Below are 23,230 nucleotides of genomic sequence, written 5' to 3'. Positions count from 1 at the left end.
GGAAAAGAATGGAGTTGGCAAGAATATACATAAAAACATCCTTTTATCCCTGTTACCTTAGTGATTTGGTTTTTAATACAGACACATGGCTGAAAAATAGTTTGTTCTATTGAGTAGCAGATCCATGGATAGAGATGCCAGCGAGACAGGCTCACAATCGCTGGGTATCCTTGAAAGAGAGAGCCCTCTCCCTGGGAAATTGTTTACTTAGCATTTAGTAAAGGTCATGGGATGCCAGTATCTAAAGGTGTCCTCTTGAATTTCAAATTAATAATGACTTTGTACATTTTACTTAGGTTCTTGCTTGATAAAATATTTTCATTTTCCCTATAAGTTTTATGTTTGATTCTCTTAATGAGTCACTGTGAATTTAGATGTGCCTTTGCGCTCACAGTGACTAGAAGGGTGCCCCTTTCACTGATAATCAACTAGTAGGGTTGTAAAAGCCCCTTGAAAGTGTGGAATTGTTAAGCACGCTACAGCTTTCCTTCATATTTACCCTGTGTGGACAAGTCTTCAAAGCATAGGACTACCCGTCGATCCCAAACTTGTGTGGTATGGCTTTCCTAATTCGGTCATCTGCGTGTCACCAAACTGGTGCTGGGACTTGAATGTGGTGGGATCATAATTTATTTTAACTGCTCATAGAAAATAATAGCTAAATAGCAATGTTATGAAAGTGGTATTAAATTTCCTGGGTTCAGTGCCACTCTGAACTTGAATAAGGTATTTATATATTCTATAAAAGGTCAATAATAAAACTAGTTTATAGCTTATCTTCATAAAGTTAAAATGTGTGTGAAGATAAAATGGAAAGAATTTGAGTTCTCAGAAGAAAGCTGATATTCAAATCTATGGTATCTTAGAAATTTCACAGTAATGACAGCCAGCTTTGGAATTAACTAAAACCCACAGATTTGTGTTGGAGGAGCTCATGAGAATGCATTCTCATTAAAAAAAAAAAAAAATACTGCTTGGCCAGAGAAGACAAATAAAAGATGTCCTGATAATGTAATATGTTTGTGGCCATCTCTTCATGGATAGTTGAAAAATATATATATATGTGTGTGTGCAGAGAAAACCTGTTAAAAGGAAATTTGGCAAAAGAATTTATTATTTAAGAAAAAAATACTAGGTTATTGCTTACCAAATGTTTTACATCTGCATTCTTATTAAAGCAATTTGTTTGATTAAAAGTTGAAAGTTATAAAATCTCCGTAACCAAATGGTTATAAGTTACTTAATACTTTCAGAGTGATCCTTTATTGTTCTGCTATAATTCAAAGACACATTGACTTCCTGAGAATCTGTACAGGTCATTTCTTTTAGGATTCAGGAATGGATTTCTATTTTGTTGTGCTTTATCTGTCACCAAAAATTAATACTGAATGGAAAATAAGTTTTAAGTTAAAGCACCATGATGAATATTTAGAAGATTCTTCAGCAATGTACTGTCATTTATTTCTTGCAGGCTTGTACAGCATATGTGGATTTTATGATTTCTGTGGCCAAATTGATTCGTCAGGAAAGGAGACTGCCTGTCGATGAAAAAGAGATTTCTTTGGAAATGAATAAAGTTATGGAATTGGAAAAAGAAATTGCCAATGTAAAACACATTTTCTCTGATACACTGAACAATGTCAACCACTTTTTATTTCTTTCTCTTCTCTATCGTATTTTAAGGGTAAAATGTACATCTCCTTAACCAAGTGATAAAAATGCATAGCTCGGGAATGGATCATTGACTTCAAGAGGACCTTTAAAACTGGAATTTTACAGTAAACCAGGTTCCAGACATCCAGGAGACATACTTAATTTGACAAATATTAAACTAGATCTACTTAATGACCTATTATAAGTGGATTACATCAATATCCTAACCATTTACAGTCAAACTGTTGTTGAGATGCCCTTGAGATTCAGGACACACTTGATTGCTAGCTATTCAGCAAAGCTGTTTTAGTTTTGATATGTACAGTTTTACTTTATTTTATTTTAAAGTTTAAGGTGACCACAGAAATTGTCTCTATCCCTTTGCTAAGAAGTATTTAGCCTCTGAACGTGGCCACACTACAGTACGATATCACTGAGTTCAAACTGTCAGGCTGCTTATTAGCTCAGGGGAGATCCAAGAGGAGGAGTTTATCAGCAAAGCCCAAGGGGTGTGTTCCTGAGTTTCCCCTAGTTCCAGGTCAATCCTTAGAGTCTGAGTTGGCACATTCTTGTCTGAAGTTCCTCTGACGGGGTCTGCAGTCTCAAGCGAGTGAGCTCTGTAAACAGCATCCGGGTTATTGATTGAACTCACGGTCAGTTTCAGTCTAGGATCCACAGAGCTCTCTGACATTGCAAACAGCAACCTGCACTCCTAAATCCCCGTCTGCTTGTCACTTTATCATCAGAACCTTGAAGACTGAAGATCTTTCAGGGAAATTTTGGCTTTCCTGGGGCTACATGAAACCAAAAGTGTAGAATCAGAACCAGACTTTTCTTGGAGCTGCAGCTGGATGAATGGCAGTTTGATGGGTTGCATGTGGTTCTGTGTTGGAAACAGAATTTTTAGAGGAGAACAGTTTATTACCCTGGGTTTTTACCTCTGGCACCTTCCAAGACCGTGTTCTCCTTTGATCAGCCTCAGCTTCTGTAGTAGTTGTATCTTTCCTCAGAATTCTTTGTGTCTACATTTTCTCTCCCCTCTGACACTCTGAGATTGTAGTGGGGTCTCAGTCCTCCCTGAATCACCTATGTGTCTCTAAGAGTGTCCAGCACATTATTGCGTGCAGATGTTACAAACATAATTTTTAAATGAATAAATAAGTGACCTAAAGGGGAAATGGAGCCATTGTCACTTGCGAAATAATTCCCATTTTTACATTTTGTTTCTTTTCGCTTAAAATTGCTTTTACTCCTTTCAACCACTAGTTGGGCAGTTGTTATTGAAATTTTCTTTTTTGATTCAATGAAAAAAATAATACTGGATGCTGTTGATAACACTGAACTCGTTAGGCCAGATGAGCGGACAGTCACAAAAGTAGATGCTAGAACTCTCCAGATAATTTGCCACCTACCTGTGTTATGTACTAGGAATTTTCTCAGTCTTACTTGCTTTAAATTCTTGTAGAAATCATTGTGCTTTTTTCTATTCTTTTTCCCATCTGAATTTTAACTGGGACACTGAATGGTGGTAGGTGAGAGAAAGAGTATTTGAGAGAGAAACTGGAAATGACTATATTCAAGAAAGTCATTATCATATGAAATAGCCACAGACACAGCTGAGCTGCCCATTTGGCCATAGAAGGAAAGAGGCCTGTAAATATTGCTGATGTGGTTTGGCAGTTATGAAAATACAAAAAGATTTTTGAAAAATTTTATACTTGACACTGCAGCCAAATCTTGATAATTGTTACTGAATATACTTAAAATCTCTTATATTTCTCTCTTCTTCTTGATAAGACAAAATAAATTATAACACAAATACAGAATAGAACTTAAATATAATTATGTTGTACCTATGCCATATTTCTTTTTCCCTTGTATATAGTTATATTTTTCTAAAGAGTTCTTGACCTAAAATAATGATAAGAAATTAAATCCATAGGCTACAACTAAATCTGAAGATCGAAATGATCCAATGCTTCTTTATAACAAAATGACATTAGCCCAGATCCAAAATAACTTTTCACTAGAGATCAGTGGGAAGGTAAGTAGCAGTTTTATGTACTCTCTTATTGTGCCATTTTCTAAAATTATAATATTAAAATGCAGTTTGTTAAAATTTAATGATTTTTTAATTTATTGAAATAAATTGAACATCAAAATGAATTTAGACGACATCAGCCATTTGACTCATGAAAAGACTTGAAAAAAAACTATTTGACATAATTATATTTAATTAGTGTGAATTTCAAAGGTAAAAGTCCTTTCAAGGCAGCTATGTAATAATATTAGAAATTATCATAGAAAAGGGTTTGGAAACATTAAAAGCAAAAATCCTTCTGAAGGACCATTATATAGCCATTGGACTTGGACGGTCAAATAATATAAGTACCAGATTTCTTTTTAACTCTGAAAAAGGATAATTTATTCATAGAACTTGCCATGTTCTCATCAAGGCCATCTATGGAGGTGTTCAGAGCAATAATGGAGAAATAGAACATAAGAAACAGAAAAATCTATAGGTTCCATTTATAAACATCAATTGACATCTTTTTGCTTAGTTGTAATTCCTTAGCTAGTATTTAATAATCTCTTTTAAGGCTATGAATGTATTCTATGTATTAGTTGATGCACACAATCAGGTAATGAAGCAACATTCATGGAAAAATCTACAAACCACCACATTCAGTGATGGAATTCTCTTTGTCACTAATTGCTGAAAACAAGGACTTTTTAAAGGCATAACCTACTGAGTTAGGAATTTCTTACATAGAGCTTTTTAATATAATAAGTGTTTAATAAATATGTTTTGAAATAATGGGCCAAACTGCCAAAGGAAATCAAGAAAAGTACATAGCATCTCACACTTAGTAAGTGATCAGTGTATTTATATACTTCTAGGCATATATATATAAAATTACAGAGCATAAGATATTGGTAATCTTAAACATTCTCAAACATTGGAATGTGGCATTTCAGCAAGATCTGCATAATCTCCACTTCTGCTGTTTTTTCTTATATCCATTGGTGGTTGGATAACCACAGTTCCCATTTAAAGAATAATAGATAAGACTCCATCTTCTGGCAACTCCAAATCCAGCTTCTGACGTGTGAGAACTGCATGCCTGTAGACCTGATATTGATGGCTTAAAGTACATTTTGTTCATCTTCATTGGACCATCTGTGTTGTATCTATACATTTACTATACCTCTGCTAGGACAACAGTGTGCTTTCATTTACAACACCAGCTCCACTGAGATGTATTACTGTGTTTAAATTGATTATTTATTAATATCCACCTTTAAGAGATAAACATTTTATACCCATTTAAATTTTTGTATAAACCTAGGAAACTTTATGTTTACAGCTAAATTTCTTTTTCTTTTCCTTTCATATTGGTTAGACCAAGAATTTGACACTGAGCCTAATTTCTAGCATATGTTCACTACACTTAGAAGCTTTGCTTTTGCTCTTAAATGGTTGGTTTAATTCTTTTATTTAAATAATTATGCTACAGAACTAATTTTTATTCAAAAATTGATTGAAGCAATTAGAGAAAAATCCCAAACAGATATCAAACTGACTATTGTGATAATTATGTAGTGATGCAACTGACACTGTAACCATGTCTGACCCTGTAACCATAACTGAGTCTTGGACCCAAGAAGAGAAATCCATAATTACTCAATGTCTTGTGCCTGCTTTTTTCCAGCCATTCAGCTGGTCAAATTTCACAAATGAAATCATGTCAACTGTGAATATTAATATTCCAAATGAGGAAGATGTGGTTGTTTATGCTCCAGAATATTTAACCAAACTTAAGCTCATTCTTACCAAATATTCTGCCAGGTAGGTATGTCAGAGTGCCCATGTTCCCAAAGTTTACATTTAATATCACGCTTTAGAAGCTTTGCAGCCTCATCTTTTCTGTTGCTGGGTGGTGGGTTTTTTTATGCAGAGATCTTCAAAATTTAATGTCCTGGCGGTTCATGATGGATCTTGTAAGCAGCCTCAGCCGAACCTACAAGGAGTCCAGAAATGCTTTCCGCAAGGTGAAGAAAAAATCTCTCTTTTTTTAAGACTTAAAGCATAAAGCGATCCATGGTTATGAAGGCTTGCCATGTACATTACTAGAAGTGGTAAACTTTGCCAAGAGACAAAATGCCAAATGCTGGGTACGTTGCCTGTACTTAAGCCATGTTGCCTAGGAAAGCCAGTTTTCAGGTGCTCTGTGGTCCTATGATCGTCTTCTCTGGCACCGTGATTGAATTGCCCGGGAAGGGCATGTATTGGTTATTTGAGCAGTTCGTGGAAGAATACTAGCTTGGTTTTTTGTTGTGTTCAAAGTAATTTCAGGGGTATCTATCTCAATTAATTTGATTTTTCTGGTGCTTATAACATACTAGACATTCAGACAGTTGGACTACATTGATGTGGACAATCCCCTGAGAATATACCTACCTGGAGATAGCCTTAAGACCTGTTACTAGACTGTACCTGCATTATGTAAAGAATCATCATTTTTGTCCTATTGTGAGGGGAGAGGGCAGGAGGGATTGAGGAAGGAGAAATTCTCACAAATGTATTGGTTGGTGTCACGGAAAGGAAATAACTCCCTGATTGATTGAAATTTTTAGTTTTTACCCTTTAAAAGAAAATGTAGACATATTTTTTAAATTAGAGAATGTAAAAATGGTGTTTTGCTAAATTTCCCTTCCGTAAGTTAATCCCTTTATTGGTTCTTAAATTTGTACACATGCAGTTCTTCTAAGTACTGGAACTTCAGCAAAAACTTTAGAAAACAGGAATTTGTTTTCTTGTATACCAGATCTCTCCCCTGTTACATTTATTAAATATTACTTCACATTTATGTTTATACAGTGGCAACAGTGTTATTTTGTCTGTTTGGTGGAGAGGGTTGTTGTTTCTAACCCTGTCTAGAAAGATATTAACTTGCAATAGCCAACAGTTTTTCTAGGACGTGCTACTGAAAATATACCTTATTTCCAGATCATAGTAAGTAATAATTCAATTGGATTACATTTTATCCTATGCAAGGACATCCTGACATGTGAGGAGAAGCAATGAATATTGCAAGAATTTAGGAGACATAAAGAACAGAGTCCTGTGAAATTTGTGCTCTTACCACGCTTCGGCCATGTACTCCTGGTCAAATGCCATTTCCTTTTTCTCTCCCATAGGCTCTTTATGGCACAACATCAGAAACAGCGACTTGGAGACGTTGTGCAAACTATGTCAATGGGAATATGGAAAATGCTGTGGGAAGGCTCTATGTGGAAGCGGCATTTCCTGGAGAGAGTAAACATGTGGTAATGTTTTCTGCACAATACTCTATCAGCGTGTGTTTGCAATGATGGGCAATTACAATAGTCCATCATTTGGTTAAAATTTTATTAATTGGCAGAGAACTTCTGAATCACAACTTGCCATTATTTCCCAATAAATCTTATTCTCCTTCCCCCATGGGTCTGGTTATGTTTCTGATCCTAATATTGTTTAACCCAAAACCAATTGTCTGTTTTCCAGAAGCAATGTATTCACAATACCCAGTCACGTGTTCTAATGATATAGTCATTTGTAATCTCTTCTGTTATCAAAATTGACTAAGAATTAGTATTTTCTTAAAAACCAGAAAGTAAACCAGGGTTTATTTGAAGTGTAAGACATGTACTTTATTTTTTATTGTTACTGAAATGAAGACAAGGGAACTTAAAGACATGGTGAAAGAATCTATTGAAATGCTACCTCATGCTTAACTAAACTACTAATAGTAATGACAGTATTTTATGTTAGTTCGTCTTTCGTGATAATGGAAACCATACATTCTGAAGATGATTTTTATTAATGTATGCATTAAGACCTATTTAATCATTAGTGTTGATAGTAGCAGTGTTGCTTTAAAAATATAATTACCCACATATATCCATTTGTTTAGATCACCAGTTTGTTTATTAGTTTACATTTATTAACATATCATTGAATCATATAAAGACAGCTTATAGCTCTATTTTTTTTTAAATTTGTGTTAGAAAAAATTAATTCATGGCCTAAATTTGCCTTCTGTTCTTTTGGTTTAAGGTTGAGGATTTAATTGCACAGATCCGGGAAGTTTTTATTCAGACTTTAGATGACCTTACTTGGATGGATGCTGAAACGAAAAAGAGAGCTGAAGAAAAGGTAAAGAGCAAAAGGCAGGGCGAATTATCAAAGAAAAATCTATAAGAAAAGATTAACTTTTAAGAAATTTGGGGAACACATAGTATTCAAAGGTTGCGTAAAATAAAAGCAAGCTCCTTCAAGCTGCAGTGTGTCCAGGAACACTTTTCAGGGATGAAGAATTTTTTTTCTATGACTTTCATCTTTTATTATCTCTTTGTAACTAGCTCCTACTTTCCATGTTTGGCTCAAAACTTTGAAAGATCTCCAATTTTCCTCTTTTTTTTTTTTTTTAAAGGAAGTCTTCACAAAACAAGAGGAAAATCTTGTGTGAACAAGAAAGCATTAGAAGATATTATCAGTGGTTCATGTTTTTCCTCCTTTTATGAAAAATGTTTAAAAGACCTCACCAATATCTAAAAATATCCCCTAATCTTTAATGTAAATTTCTAGCTAAATTTTTTTTAAGCATGCACTATTTAGTTTTTTTTTTAAATGACCTAGGGAGAAAAATACTAAATTTCTATTCAAGCAAATGTAAGGTAGTGCATTGAGTACTATAAGGTGACCTACAGTTAGAGGGATGTTGAAGGAGCTTTTTATAACTATTCTTATTTACCCCCATTGTGCACCTTTTATTGGGACTCTTAGTATCTTGCATTAGAATAAATAAAAGTGAGATGTCTAAGGAAATCTCAGGTTTAAATTTACTATGCCATTGTGTTGATAACTATATAAACCTAAAAGGAACATGTCCAGTGAAAACTGTATGTGTTTATGAGCAGTATTCACATGCAGCCTGATTATTCCTCTGTAGTTAGGGTAACAGGAAGAACAGACCGTTCTTTGAACTAACACAGAAAGAGTCCATAAATCTATTATAATAAGAGAATCAAGCTGTAGTCTAGTTCTCTTTCAGGATTAGATCACATGAAAGGATTATCTTTTTCAGCTATCACAGAGCCCTGAGTGGGTCAGGTCTAGAATTTGGCACCCCAGTATAGCTATCTTTCCATAATTCTGTAGGTCCTCAGAAGTTCAGGCTGGATTTGCTCCTTTCATGTTCTAGCTATCAAACATGGTACTATTTGATGGTAGCCAATCAAATTGTTCTAGGTAATCATTTCCCAAGGTGGTGTCATGAAACTCTGGACCTGCCAAGTAGCTCTGTGAAAGATTCCCATGGTCAAAAAAGAGTTTAGGAAACATTTCCTGCAGGAAGGCTTCCCTGATCCCACCCTCGACTAGGTTTTATACCTGTAGGGTGTGATCTTATGGCACCATACATCACACTTGAGAGTTAAGATTCATTTTATTGCCTACCATTGACCTTTATAGTAAACTCTCCAGGGGTAGAAATTTTTGCCTAGCATTGTATCCTCAGCCTCTTACAAAGTACCTGGCTTGTTGTATACCCTTGAAGACAAATTGAATGAATAAATAGACAAATTAATTCATCCCATTGGGCACTTACAATTACTTAATTTTAAACTCTAAGTAGTCTTTCAATGAAGAAGCCTGCTTAACGTTTTTGTCACAGTATCTACCCCAAATATTTGACAATATATCCTTTTCATGTAGTACCTCTTATTTCTGTAGATTTTGTATCCCTTAGGACACCTTTTGGGGAAATACCTTCTAGTAAATAAAGTGCCATTGAGAGGGAGATGATTCGTTATGGGCTGATGGTATGGAAAGGAAATGGGCTTGGCCAAACTGCTTTAGTGACACATCTGTCTGATCCACTGGGGAAATCCTAGGCTTATGAAACAGATTTGTAACAAAACCACATCCATTTGATGGTAAAACAAATAATTCAGAGATGCAAGCTTAATATCCCATGAAAATATTAAATTAGTTAAATTATTTAAGAGCAATGTGATATGATAAAATCAAAAGTCAGCTATCTTTGAGAAAAATGCGAGAAATAAAAAATAGAAATAGGAATAGCAAATAGTAAACAAGTGGTACTGATGAAATAATTACAATAAGTAAGCAATTTTAAAATAATAAAAATAGAAATAGTAGTAAGGTAGTGGTAAATATGAGATGGTATAACAAGGAAAACGCTGTTTTCTACTTGTTTAACTAATGTCATTCATTTAACTGCGGGAAGTTAGGTACACTAGCTCTGGAGACCAAAGGAGAACATAAAAACTCCAGGAACCAATATTTAGGAAGAATATTAGCATTAAACCTGTAAGCCCACATCTGTTTTCTCAGCCAAATCAGTGAAGTGGAAAGATAATTATAAGCTGCTAGAATGGAAGTTCTAAATATTACCCCTCCTGTAAAATTGAAGAAAAAAGCCTTTCAGAGAAAAAGTTCATAAAAGTACAATACATGTGGAACAGTGACTTGTCAGTTTTCATTTTGGTTTTCTTGGGAAAGCTGTAGCCTATGAGAATAGGGTATTAGAAGCTAAATTTCAGAACTATTTTTTGTTTATTTTGAACTCCAGGAAAAAGCCAATGCAAAGATCTCTGTTTAAACGTTGTCAGATAGTCGTCTTGTAAACAGTATGGCTCAGGTTATTCAACTGCTGTCGAGGGCAGATTATAATGTTTGCATTTGGAAGTTCTTAATCATGCTCACATTCAGTATTCTAATTTTCATAGGCCTTAGCAATTAAAGAAAGGATCGGCTATCCTGATGACATTATTTCAAATGACAACAAACTGAATAATGAGTACCTTGAGGTAAGTCTTTATAAAGACTGCACTGATGATGCCTGGGGCTGGTGGCAATGTCATTTCTAGCTATGAGGGGGGCCAGAAATTATGTGAAATAGCCTACACCCAGAGGCCTTATTATATTGATATTAAGCCTTTAACACTGAAGCCAGAACTATGTTTGTTTTAGTTTTAACCTATTGTTTCATGGGCTGGTCTGTATTTGGTTTTGTTATTTTGCTTTCCATATATTCCATTTTAAGAGTAGTGATAAAAATCTGGTGTTTTTTAAAGAGCATTAAGACGTAGACATTTAAATGATGAACAGGCAGTACTCAGGCTTCTTATCTCATTTTATACACGCCTGAAAGTCAAATCTTCAGCTTTCCTTCCACTTTCTAATTATTCCTCCACTGGGTAAACCAGGTCATGCCTTCTCTATTTGAAAAAAAATCTACTATTTGAGAATGGGGAACTATTTTATTCTCCTTTGGTAATGTAACAATGAAAAGAAAACAGAGTTGATTGAAGTCACTACAGTATTGATTTCAGACTCAGCTAAAGGTCCTGTCATTAACCTTGCAGTCACCACAACTACTTGAAACCCCGGTGACAAGGTGACCCTTGCCTAGATCTGGGGATGACAACGATTCCTAATCTGTTGATTACTAGCATAACACGGGAGTTTGCAAGGCATAGTGTCCTCTTTCCTTTTTCCATTTGCAGAAAAGCTTGACTTTTTATAAAATGAGCTGGCTGTAGCATGTGAGTCCCCGGGGCCCCTGTGGCAGGAGTCTAATGGCTGAGCACATAGTCTCACCGCTGAATTGCTTGGGTTCAGATCTCAGCTACACCTCTCACTAGCTGGCTAAGAGCATAAGCTCAAAGTCAGACTCCTAGGGTTCAGATCTCAGCTCCATCACTCATTAACTTGGGCAAGTGACTTAATTGCATTTCAGTCTCCTCAGCTTCAAAATGGTGGTAACAGCCCATCTTCACAAGATTATTATGGGGATTCAAAAATGTGATATATGAAGTTCTTATAACTTAGTAGGTACTAAATATGAATGCTTTTATCTTGTCTGTCCTGTAAGGATTAATATCAATATAGAAAAGCTTGTTTGACATTTAGTTTCGTTTAATTACAAAAGAATAGACTGAGGTAGTGATTCAGCCAGCGCAGCAGCGATCTGTAATATAGAACTAAGCTCGTTGGAACTTAACTTTTCTTTGGCAAGTTTTGGTGTTCTCTGTTAACTTTATTAAGTGATAGAATGTAAGAAAATATCTCTTAATGTTATTTAGCAAAAACTTTGAAGATACCAGTTTTAATATTTTTCCCCAAATCTTTTAAATTACTATAGTTGAGCTACAGGGAAGACGAATACTTTGAGAACATAATCCAAAACTTGAAGTTCAGCCAAAATAAACAGCTAAAGAAGCTTCGAGAAAAGGTGGACAAGGATGAGTATGTATATTCCAGTTTTTTCTAAAAATATGTTCATTCAGAAGAGGGACCTTGTTGGATTAAGAGAAAGAACCTGGTTTAGAATAATGTTAAAAGGTGTCATGTTCTCTTTCTATCGAGTACTTCTAAGAGCATCTAAGACTATACCAAAGATGAGTCAGGGATTTAATCAAAATTTAAACTTTTTTCATTAAGGTGTCCTTAGATTACCTTCCGTTTCTCCTCATATGATTGTCTGTCCCCTCTACTTTGTTTGTGGACAGGGCTCTCAAGAACACCTTAGCCTAAGTAATCCATAGCTCCTGCAAGCCTTCTCTGAGGCTGTATTACTGTACACGGCATTATCATCTGCCCTCAGCCCCACCTGTTTTCTATCGGTCCATCGTCCTGCAGCTCCATGCCCTCCCTAGATTGCTCCAGGTAACACTTCTGTCAACCCTGTGGTAGCCAAATATGAGATATCAGGACTCACTCTCATTTGTAGTTTTCAAATGCTCTTAATCTCTGCTTACTAGTGGCATTAGTACATTGTAGTAACTATTAGTTTAATGTTCATTTTTCAGTTAAATGGATGTGTCTAACATATTTATCAACATAAGTGTTTATGCACTTAAATCCCTAGAACTGCTTGTGCTTTTAGCTCCTAGAGAGCAAGGGACCATTCAGCACAGTGCTGAACACATAGGAGGTTTTCAGTTAAAACTAAATTAATGAATGAGTGAGCAAGTGAAAAGTAAATATACTAGTTTGATTTTTGTGGTAACTGACACAATGCCATACCAAGTCCAGGTGTCATTGGGAACTGGGAGAATCAAAGGTGAACTTTGATTGTATTACATTACATTACAGCAGCAGAGGGTATGAAAGACGTGTTATGATAAACTGTATCACCAGGAGGAAAATGTGCCAAGAAAGGTACAAAGTGCAGAAGGACTATTTGATAACAGGACTCTTCTATTAGTAAACCAAGTCCAGGTTGGACAAAATTCCTAATATGGAAATGCCAGTTTATTTCAATCCCTGTACGACATTTTGAGCCCTTAAGGTACCCTGAAAAAGAGATTGATTTTTTTGCTGACCTCTATGTTTACACTGGAGCAAATGTTATATTGTCTGGTGCTAAAAATGAGACAGCAAATGTCACAGAATGTTTAGTGTCCCAGGTGGGAAAGAAAGATGGAGAATGGGCACATATGGTTTGTGTTATAATCAGTTGTCAGTCCTATCTCTAGAAACAAACAAAAAGTCATCAAAAATAATATCCTGTGGGAAAATTTATAATCTGAGAATCCTTATAAGTCTGAATATTTTTATTTCTTTAAAACTACATATAGTTACACTTAATGGTTGTTAGCACTGAGTAAAATATCTACATAGAAATATCATCGAATATTCTTTCTGAAAATAGCTAATATAACCTGCACCCACCTGACCCCAGAAGATTTCTTCATAATTTAAAAAATAGTTGTTGAATTATTGCTTGATGTTTTCTTTAGAAGTTAATATAGTCCCAGCTCCATAGTCATTTCGTAAAATGGTGTGCAGTTTTCATTCCTTTTTATCGTATGTGTTGACTTTCTCTGAGTTTTTTTTTCTTTACTATAGATAATCGAAAGTGACAATTGTATATAATATTTAAATGAATATTTGCTCAGTAGCATGCATAGCTCAGTAGTACTTTTTGGATCCTTTCTGTGAGCTTCTGACTGTTAATCACAAGTGCAATATGATGTATAAGGTCTTCTCTGCCATACCAGGCTAGTTTTTCTTCCTTCCCTATCTTCTACCTGTATGCTGAGTACAAGGGTTCAAAACTCAGGCTGCACTTTAGAGTCACCTGGGGCAGAAACAGAGACACAGATGTAGAGAACAAACGTATGGACAGCAAGGGGGGAAAGTGGCTGGGTGGGGGTGTGGTGAGATGAATTGGGAGATTAGGATTGACAGGTATACACTAATATGTATAAAATAGATAACTAATAAGAAACTGCTGTATAAAAAATAAACAAAATAAAGTTAAAAAAAAAAAGAAATAGTACTGATTCCCCAACTCTACACCACCCTAGATTGTGATGTACATACCTGTAGGCGGGGACCCAGGTATTGGTATTCTTTTTAAGTCCCACGCCCCCTTCTCAAGTCAGAACCCCTGCGTTAGTGTTTGTTCCTTTTTGTGTTGACTCATACTTGCTCATATTCAATTTTGTGAAATTTTTTTACAAGGTGATATCTTTAATTTGGCAATTTAGCTTTAAAATTTAGTGTTTGTCTTCCAAAATATTGGAAGTACTTTTGACAGTGATTGCATTAAATCATTAGGACTGTACCCTGTAGATTACAGCATAATAAAAGTTCTTCCTATTTTATTGAGTTTTCTTATAGTGAAAGTTTTTGACTTAATTTGTACCTGCTTAATAGCAATAAAGTCACTATGTTTTCTTTCCTTTTTTATATAGCATCAAGTTCAAGTCCTCACTGTGTATGTTCAGGCAGATAACATCTATTGCTTCTACTTTATTCATGTAACCTGCAGTTAACTCAGAGAATTACATTTTCAGATGCTCAAGTCCTCACTCCTAGGGTCTTGCAGGACAAACAGGTGTCCATATCCACACTAGAGGAGACAGAGATGAGAAAAGCTATTGATTATAGTAGGGTTATATTGTAGGGTATTATAGAGAAATGATGATGCATTAAATTTTCAAGGCAGCAATTAATTTAAATAAATTCAGTCAATTAACCAAATAGTAAGCTTCAGGACTTTTTCTTTTCTCACTCCACATGCTCTCACTGGGCAAACTTGTATACTTATTTGCATCTTCTACTATCGTTATGACCCCTGAATACATGTATCTGGCCCAGGTCTGTTTGCTGCGCTCCAGATCCAAATGTCTAGCTGTCAATGAAACATCTCCATGCAGGTGTTCCATTGACCCTACAAACACAGCATTTGCCTTTTCGAGAAAAAACTTATCATCTTTCTCCCTTGATCCCCCTAGTTTCCAACTTCTATCTTATTGCTACCAAGACAGAAACCAGGGGTTCATCATCCTAGACCAATCCCTTTCTGTCATCTCTGATATCTACAGTGATACCTACTTCAAATCCCATTCAAAAAAGAAAAAAAGTTTACATCCACCAGCTGCTAATTAAATATTTTATAGGCATGAGGGGGTGTGGATCTCCATCTTAACCATCTCCATTGTCATGCCCTAATTCAGACATTTCTCATTGTTCACCAGAGTGATGATAATATTTTCCTAATCTTATCATCAATCATCTCACAATCCTTCAGCTAACTCTCCATGCTACTGCCTTAGAGAGCTTTTAAAGACACAAATTGAGTCATGTCATTTTCTGATGAAAACCTTTCCATACGTTTGTTTTGCCCGTCTCGTGAAGCGTGTACCGAGCTCTGCGTACCTCCCTGTAACAGCACTCCAGAATTCCTCTAGAGTCACCCTACCCCACAGCATTGCCCCAAATCTCCACCCGTAGGAATTACTGTAAAGTCATCGCTGCATCTCTTCCTCCTCCTTATCCCTTACCAGGGCCACCCTTTCTGCCCTGTTCATTTAACAGAAACCAGCACATGGTGTGATTCAACTTGAGCGTTATCTCCTTACTCATAGCACCCCCTTACATGATCCTCTTCATCTTGTCCCTGTGCTATCCCTTACACACATTTTAGTCACAGCACCAGTACATCTGATTACATTTAGCTGGACTAGGCCTTGTTGAAAGCAGAAACAGTGTATTTGTGTCACCAGAGATTGAACATTGATGAGCAGAACGTCGACCTCTCCTCAATGATGATGGAGTGAATGATTGATAAAATTGCCAGTTTGTAATAATGCTTACAAAGTGAACTCAGCCACTAAAGTAAATATTGACACATCCAAGCATTTCACCATCATTGTTGGTGAAGATGTCCAGCATGATCTCTGCTGTTCTCTCTGCTTAAAAATTCAAAACATTAAGGAGGTCCGGAAGTCTGCATGTGATATGCCTGAGTTAATCATCTGGCTAAAAGGACTTCTGCCCATTTGAGCCCCTGGCAACTGCAAAGGACAAAGGTTTAAATTTAAAAGGCTCTTGGCTCATGTGGTTTCTGAGTGCCTAGCTTGTGTTTCCAAAATTATCTCAAACATCATGTTCTCTGGGGACTTAATGACAGTTTGTAAAGAGTTTCAAACACATCATGTTATCAAATAGTAATAATGTTAAATTGAGACTGTAATATCCATTGGCAAAATTACTTAGTGATATATCTAAAATGATTTACTGCCAGTAACATGATTATTCACTTAGACTCCATGGAACAAACGTAAACCTCTGAAAAGAAACAGTGTACGGGAACAAAATAAAATGAATTCCTTTTCTTATTTTTAGACTTGATATTATCTTGTTAGTTTCTCAGGACAGAATTTTCTGTAATATAATTGGGACAGATAGTGCCAGTGTTTGTAAATTATGACCACTGAGCATGTGGAGTTGCATTTTGTAAACTACGAGGACTTATTCCATTGCTGCTTCTTTCCTGCTGTTGTACATCAAAATAAAAACAAGCTGACATTAACAGCAGCCAGCTCAATAAACATTTTATCCAGCAGCTACAGTGTGCAAAGCACTGTGCTAAGGATATAGCACAGTAAAGTAATGAGTAAGGATAAAGAGGATAAGGTAATGAGTAAGACTCATAGCCTGTAATCTAGTAGAAGAGGCAGGTGAGCAGCAATGAAAGCTGATAGAAAGCAGAGTTGGTTGGTGCTATTACAAGACAACAAAGTGCTAAGATAGCACTTTTTTAAGCCACAATTAAACCTTTACTTATTAGTAAAACAACTAATTGTTGTTTTACTAATTGTTGTTTCTCTGGAAACAACATGTCAGCATTTAAATTAATATTGAGGTGAACAGAGGATTCACTTAAAACAAAACCAGACAAAATGGTTGGTTCACTTCTGTCTTCTTCATTGCTTCAAGTCTGCTGTCTTTTCTAATCTGGGCTAATTGAATTGCAAGCCCCTGAAATGAGTGTTGGTACTGAGGTTGGCAGCCCAACAGCTGTGGCTTTGTGTGGTTCTTCCTGAAAGGCCAACACCACCAAAAATAGCAGGGTGGCTGGTACCAGCATAGTTTTGCCACTGCCGTGAGTTACTATCACTTTTTCATGTCTCAGTTCTGCCAGTTACTATCTGTGGCCTTTTAAAAGCCATGAAGTTTCCTTATTTATAACATGAGCAGGTTTATTTAGACTTCGTAACATCTCTAAGGTTCTTTCCAGCCCTAAAACTTTATGGCCCTTACTGTGAAGTTTTGACAAGAGCCAGGATGTTTTACTCCCTGGCTTCTCCACATCAAGTGACCCAAGAGAAAAAGAACATATTCTTGGGAGTTAGGGAAGTACCTCACTTCTTTCTAAAATATCTCTTCTGATATTTACCCTTCACTAATGTTTCTAGACTCAATCTTGTAACTAACTCTGTATCATTGAACTTAAGGAAGAATAGTTATAGAGGACTTATGTGGGTAAATGAGAGGGCACACAGGTGGAGAGTTGATAGGACCTGTCCAGGGTGGGCACGCAGACTGCTGGAGACTTGGGACACAAGTGACTCTCCATGATGTAGATGTATGGGGAAGATACACAAAACAGATTATTCGGCTCATCAAGTACTACTCAGCCAGAAAGACAGAATAACAGATAAACTAAACTTGGACAAGTCACTCTAATTCCCTATGGCAGTATCTGCCCTGGTCTGTCCATGTTCTACACATATTATAATAGATTAAAATGTTAGAGTTCCATCTTTTAGATTCCCATTAGGCCAACAGACTATGCAATTTTTCAACATGTTTTTGGGTTATAAGCAAAATACATTTTACCACTAAAAACATTTCTGCATTTTAATTAGCACCCAAGCAGGGTTTTGTTTTCAGAGGGGGAAGAAGAGGTAGGGAGGGAAGATAAAAGTTAAAAGGTTTAATTTAAACAGGGAGAACTTTGCAAAAGAAGTCTAGAACTTTATACCAGTGAACCCTCTTGAGAGGGCAATGTCCAGATAGTACATGACTTCCAGTTTCCATGGCTCTCTACGGCCTGCATAACACCTAGGCTTAGTGCCCTCCACCCTCCCAGGGTCCCAAGGATGAGAAGGGTCAGTACTCTTGGGGCTTGGAAGGACCCACTGATATGCCAAGACCCAAATATGTGTTGAGTGCCTATCATGTTCCCAACACTGTGCTAAGCCCTAGAGATACTATGAAGAACAAAACATGAAATACACAGTTGGGACTACATTGAGATTAAAAGCTTCTGCATAGCAGAAGAAATGAAAAGGCAACCTAAGGAATGGTAGAAAATATTTGCACATCACATATCTGGTAAGGGGTCAATCTCCAAAATATATGTCACTCCTACAATTCAATAGCAAAAAAACTAATAACCCAATTAAAAAATGAGCTAAGAATTTGAATAGACGTTTCTCCAAAGAAGACATACAAACGGCCACCAGGTATATGAAAAGATGTTCAACATCACTAATCATCAAGAAAATGCAAATCAAAACCCCAATGAGTTATCACATCACTACCGTTAGGATTGCATATTGTTTTTTTTTAAAAAAAAAAGACAAAAAGTGTTGGTGATGATATGGAGAAATTTGAACCCTTGCACAAATGGTTGGAATACAAAAGGGTGCAGTAGCTATGGAGAACAATATGGAAGTTCTTCAAAAAATTAGGTATAGAACCACATGACCCAGTAATCCCACCTCTGGGCATATAGCCAAAAGAATTGAAAGAGAGATATTAGCACTCCCATGTTCATTGCAGCACCATTCATGTTAGCTAGGATGTGGCAACAACTTGTTTCCATCGACAGATGAAAGGTGAAAGAAAATGTGGTCTGTATATGAAATGGAATACTACTCAGCCTTTAAGAAGGAGATTCTGCAGTATGCAACAACATGGATGAACTTAAGAACATTATGCTAAGTGAAATAAGCCAGACACAGAAAAATAAATACTGCACGATTCCACTTATATGAGGTATCTAGAATAGCCTAATTCATAAAATCAAAGGAGAGAATCATGATTACCGGGAGCTGAGGGGAGGAGGAAATGAGGAGTTGTTCATCAACAGGCATAAAAATTCAGTTAAGCAAGATTAATAAGGTATAGCATCGTACCTAAAGTCAACAATAATGTATTGTACACTTAAAACGTGTCAAGAGGATAGACCTCATGGTGAGTGTTCTTACCAAAATTTTAAAAAAGAACAAAACATGGAACACCCCTGCCTTCATGGAGTCACTGTCTAATGAGCTAGACAACAATGGACTTATAACATCACGTTATATCATTGCTAAGAGTTACACAGGATGTAAGAGCTTTCAATTCTTTCCTGAAAGATCGCAAGGTTTTTCTTAACCAGGAGAACAAGTACCAAGAGAAAATTCTGACAGAAAAAAATCCACCCGCCCATATATGTTCCAAATTGGGCATTTCTCTGAATTTGGCCCGTGACCCACATGAGGGCACACGTGCGTGCATGTACACACATATAGAGTTATTGAAGACTAAAAAGATGGAGTCTTGCTGCCAAACTTAGAACCACACACAACCAACTGATGACTTCTAGGAAGAAAATTAGAGTAGTGATTTGTGTTGCTTTCTGTTGAAAGAGAAGTGGATTCTCCCAATGTCATGTCAGCATAGGAGTCCTGGCTTTCACCTCTCAGAGGATCAGGTGAGTCACTCAGAGTACTTCAGTCATGTAAACAACTCTTATGCAACAACAATGAACAGTGGAATAGGCTCTTTGGTCCTACTGTGCTTTTGCCTTTGGGTAAAATATTGTACCTTAGGCAGCAGTGGAAAGAGCTTGTGCTCTGGAGTCGGGGCAGTGATGGGAGGTGGGGGCTAGAGGGAGTGCGCAGTCCTGAGGTAAGATTCTTCCTCTGCCACTTATTCGCTGTGTGAACTTAGACAACCTACATAATACCTCTAAGCCTCAATGATTCCTTTATAAACTGAGGATAATAGCATTTATTTTTGCCTTGCGGGTCATTGTGTTGTGTAATGTGCTTGCCACGTAACTTAGGTGTTCATTAAACAGTAGCTATTGTTGTTAAGATCTGGTCATGATGAGACTTCAGGGTGGCATAGAGGCCAGCATCCTAAAGCTTCTTAGGGAAAGGGGCAGCCCTAAATGTGAAGCAGTCTAAAAATGAGCACTTTCATTTTAGAAGAGGATGGCAAGGAAATGGCATTCATTTTTGTGATGAAATTTTATGTGTGATGCAGATCAACATGTTAGAAGTAGGGGATTTGATTGGAAGATGAGAGTGTCCTCTTTCTCCCTAGTTTATATATCCTTTTCCCTGTTGTATTGCTAAATCTGTAAGTAGGAAAAAGAGTTTGAGCTATGATGTGCCTTAGTTTCTACACCTGAAAATTGGAGGTGTCATCTATCTTATTCGTATGGTTTGAAAGGTGAATGAAAATATATAGAAAAGCTTGCAGTTTTGATGAGGGAATATTAATAAATGTAAAGCATTACAGTGGCAACTGCAATTACAAAATGAGAATTCTCCTTTCCAGAAGTACTTGAGGAAGACAGAGAAAACCAATGTATTGTACTGCTGATGTCAAAGGAGTTGCTTCAAGGCCACAAGATGCTAAGAAATTGAATGCTTTCAGGGAAAGGGGCATTAATGATTTTGTTGCTTAAATTTTTTAAGTTGCACATGAGTGAGCAAAAGAAGTTTTATTCCAGGTGCCTTTGCAATCCAATGGGTTTATTATATCCATAAGGCTATAGGATCAGTCTGTAGACTTCTGCTTTTCTTCCCTGCAGTAAAAATGATGTCTCTGTTCTTTCATGTCATCACCACTTAGGTTCTTCAGGGTAATAAGAGATAGAAGGGAAACACACCTGGTCCCCCTCTCAAGGGTATATCATTCATATTTCCCAGCTACATTGTAGTTCAGCTTCGAGGGCCATGCTGCTTATAGTGGCTCTTTGTCCTACTGTAAATGCCCCAAAACAAGAATAAGATTACCTGACAAAATTATGTCTCAGAAATTTAAGATAAAGTTTGCTTACTTCTTGCTTCCCCACTCTTCACTTTATACCACACACACCCATCCATACTCCTACACACATACCGGAGGCAGGAAGAGAATTCAAAGAACAGGGTGGTATCTACTCCATCTCTCAGGTTCAATACCTGCTCTAGGAGATGCTCGTGTCTGGCCTCCATACTTTAAAGGTATCTTCAGATAACCTGCACTATCCATTATGTTAGTGGATACTTGGTTTTCTCTTTAGTTGTGCAATTTCTCTTTTCTATGCTGCTATTCACGGTCAGATTTGTCTGTTTTCCATAAATGAAAGCTTCTCCTGAAACTTCGAGGCTGCATCCAAATCAAAAGAACTTACATATTTTGTTACATCACCATTTACTTTGAAAAATATTTTTTGTCCAATTAATTTAGCTTTTATAGTGACATAGTGAAATATTTCATGATTGACCACAAATATTAGACATTGAGTCTGTAGCTGTTATCATCACACTAAGATGTAATGATCCAGTCACAGTACCTCAAGTTCTGATCATTCCCAGGGACAAAGTGCCCTGTACTTTTGAATCTGGGTAATTACCCAGGGGTAGTCTGAGGACGCACTGTGAAAGATCTCAAGGAAGAAAAGGCAAACACTGCACATGAGTGCTCTGTGAACCTAACCACCATAATTCTAATTTTATTTGAGTGTCCTGTGGTCATAAATAGCTACGTATTTTCGTGAAGGTGTAATTCACAGTGGACATTTTAATATGTAAAACCCTCCCTGCTGGAAAGTTACAAACATTAATCAAAGTGCAATCTTAACCCCCCTCAAAGTAATGTAACAGAAGAGCAGAAAAATCACTAAAACAAAAGGTGTGACATTTATTTTACAAAAGCAATAAACATGAGATGGGTAATATAAACTTCATTCATCTGTGTCCTACTTCTGAGATCTGTTGCTATCTGAAACATTAGTTTCCTGTATCTAGTTCCTTCCCTCTGTAATATAATAATTTAAAAAAAAACAAAAACATTTTGAATTGGGACCTTTTGTATTTCATTATTAGCATTGTGCCTGAGTCCAGAACCAGCAATTTGCATATTATTTGTTATTACCCATTAAAGTCCATGCAGAGTATACCATCACTAAATCAGAAGTTCATAATTGAACAAATGAGACCTGAAAATATGTTAAATTCATTTTTATAACAATTGAAATTTAATAACTTTAATAATTATAAGCTGTTTATGCATAAAATCTACTGCCATATTTGCTATTACCAGGGAGGAAGAAATTTTCCTCTACCCTTCCAGGATCTTCTGGCTGGTCTAAGAATTAAATTGACATGAGACAGATTAACAGGAGAAAAGTCAAACAAAGTTTAATAACATGTATATATGGGAGAGACCCAGGAAAACTGAGTAACTTGCCAGGATGGCTGAATCCCTCACCTTAGGTACCATCTTCAGCTAAATACAAAAGGAGATTGGGGTAGTGGCTGGAGACTTCAACGGGGAGGAGGGCAATTCACAAGGAGATGGAAAAGCAAGTGTTTGGTAAACACTTGTTCTCTGGGTCATGCTGAGACAATGGAATACAGAGTGGACTCTGACCTCTGGGCTCTGTCAAGTTTCTCCCACCACACCTGGCCCATATTCTTTGAACTTACCTCTGGCGATGGCTCTATTCCAGGAACAGGACCTCTATCTAAAAATTTTTTAGGCAGTTAGGAGGCAGGTCAAAGCCTCTTCCTGAGTCTTTTGGGCCTTGATTTGTTTCCAAGTCAAAATAATCCTCATACCAAATAGACATTTGCGGGTGGCAAGTTTTGCTCTCCTACACTATCAGAATGTTGAGGACACATCAGAAATATCTTTCTAAAGTCACTGCAAGGAACAGCGTTTCTCCTCAGGAGTAGTATGAGCACATTTCCTATTTTGCCCCTCCTGCCAGACAACCTTGAACCATACTTGAGTCATAATAACTGTGTGAATATATATAAACAGAGTCCTAATACATCATTTTCCCTGATCCTGTGTTTTATTTATACAAATGTTTTGTTTCATAATCTTTTGGGTCACACAAACAAAATCTACCTGTCCTATGTAGTTTCTGATCTCTAGATTTTAGTCTAACACCCCTGGGATTACAAGTATATGTTTTTGTTGTGAGTCACCACAAAG

General features: G+C 36.6%; 1 protein-coding gene across 2 annotated transcripts in view; it reads left to right on the top strand.

Annotated features, from left to right (window-relative positions):
* MME (membrane metalloendopeptidase) overlaps positions 1-23,230 on the top strand; it is a 91,083-nt gene that overhangs the window by 42,598 nt on the left and 25,255 nt on the right. For both annotated transcript variants that reach the window (XM_027092810.1, XM_027092809.1), the window contains exons 9-16: positions 1,472-1,606; positions 3,596-3,697; positions 5,367-5,503; positions 5,613-5,706; positions 6,856-6,984; positions 7,754-7,852; positions 10,450-10,530; positions 11,868-11,971. In XM_027092810.1, the coding sequence (XP_026948611.1) occupies positions 1,472-1,606; positions 3,596-3,697; positions 5,367-5,503; positions 5,613-5,706; positions 6,856-6,984; positions 7,754-7,852; positions 10,450-10,530; positions 11,868-11,971 (881 nt within the window). The remainder of the gene's footprint in view (positions 1-1,471; positions 1,607-3,595; positions 3,698-5,366; positions 5,504-5,612; positions 5,707-6,855; positions 6,985-7,753; positions 7,853-10,449; positions 10,531-11,867; positions 11,972-23,230) is intronic.

This window comes from Aethalodelphis obliquidens, unplaced genomic scaffold, assembly GCF_003676395.1.
Source record: "Aethalodelphis obliquidens isolate GAN/ISIS:26980383/991018 unplaced genomic scaffold, ASM367639v1 scaffold81, whole genome shotgun sequence".
Classification (NCBI taxonomy): Eukaryota; Metazoa; Chordata; class Mammalia; order Artiodactyla; family Delphinidae; genus Aethalodelphis; species Aethalodelphis obliquidens.
The sequence above is the reverse complement of the archived record's forward strand: the minus strand, read 5'-3'. Positions and strand labels throughout refer to the sequence as shown.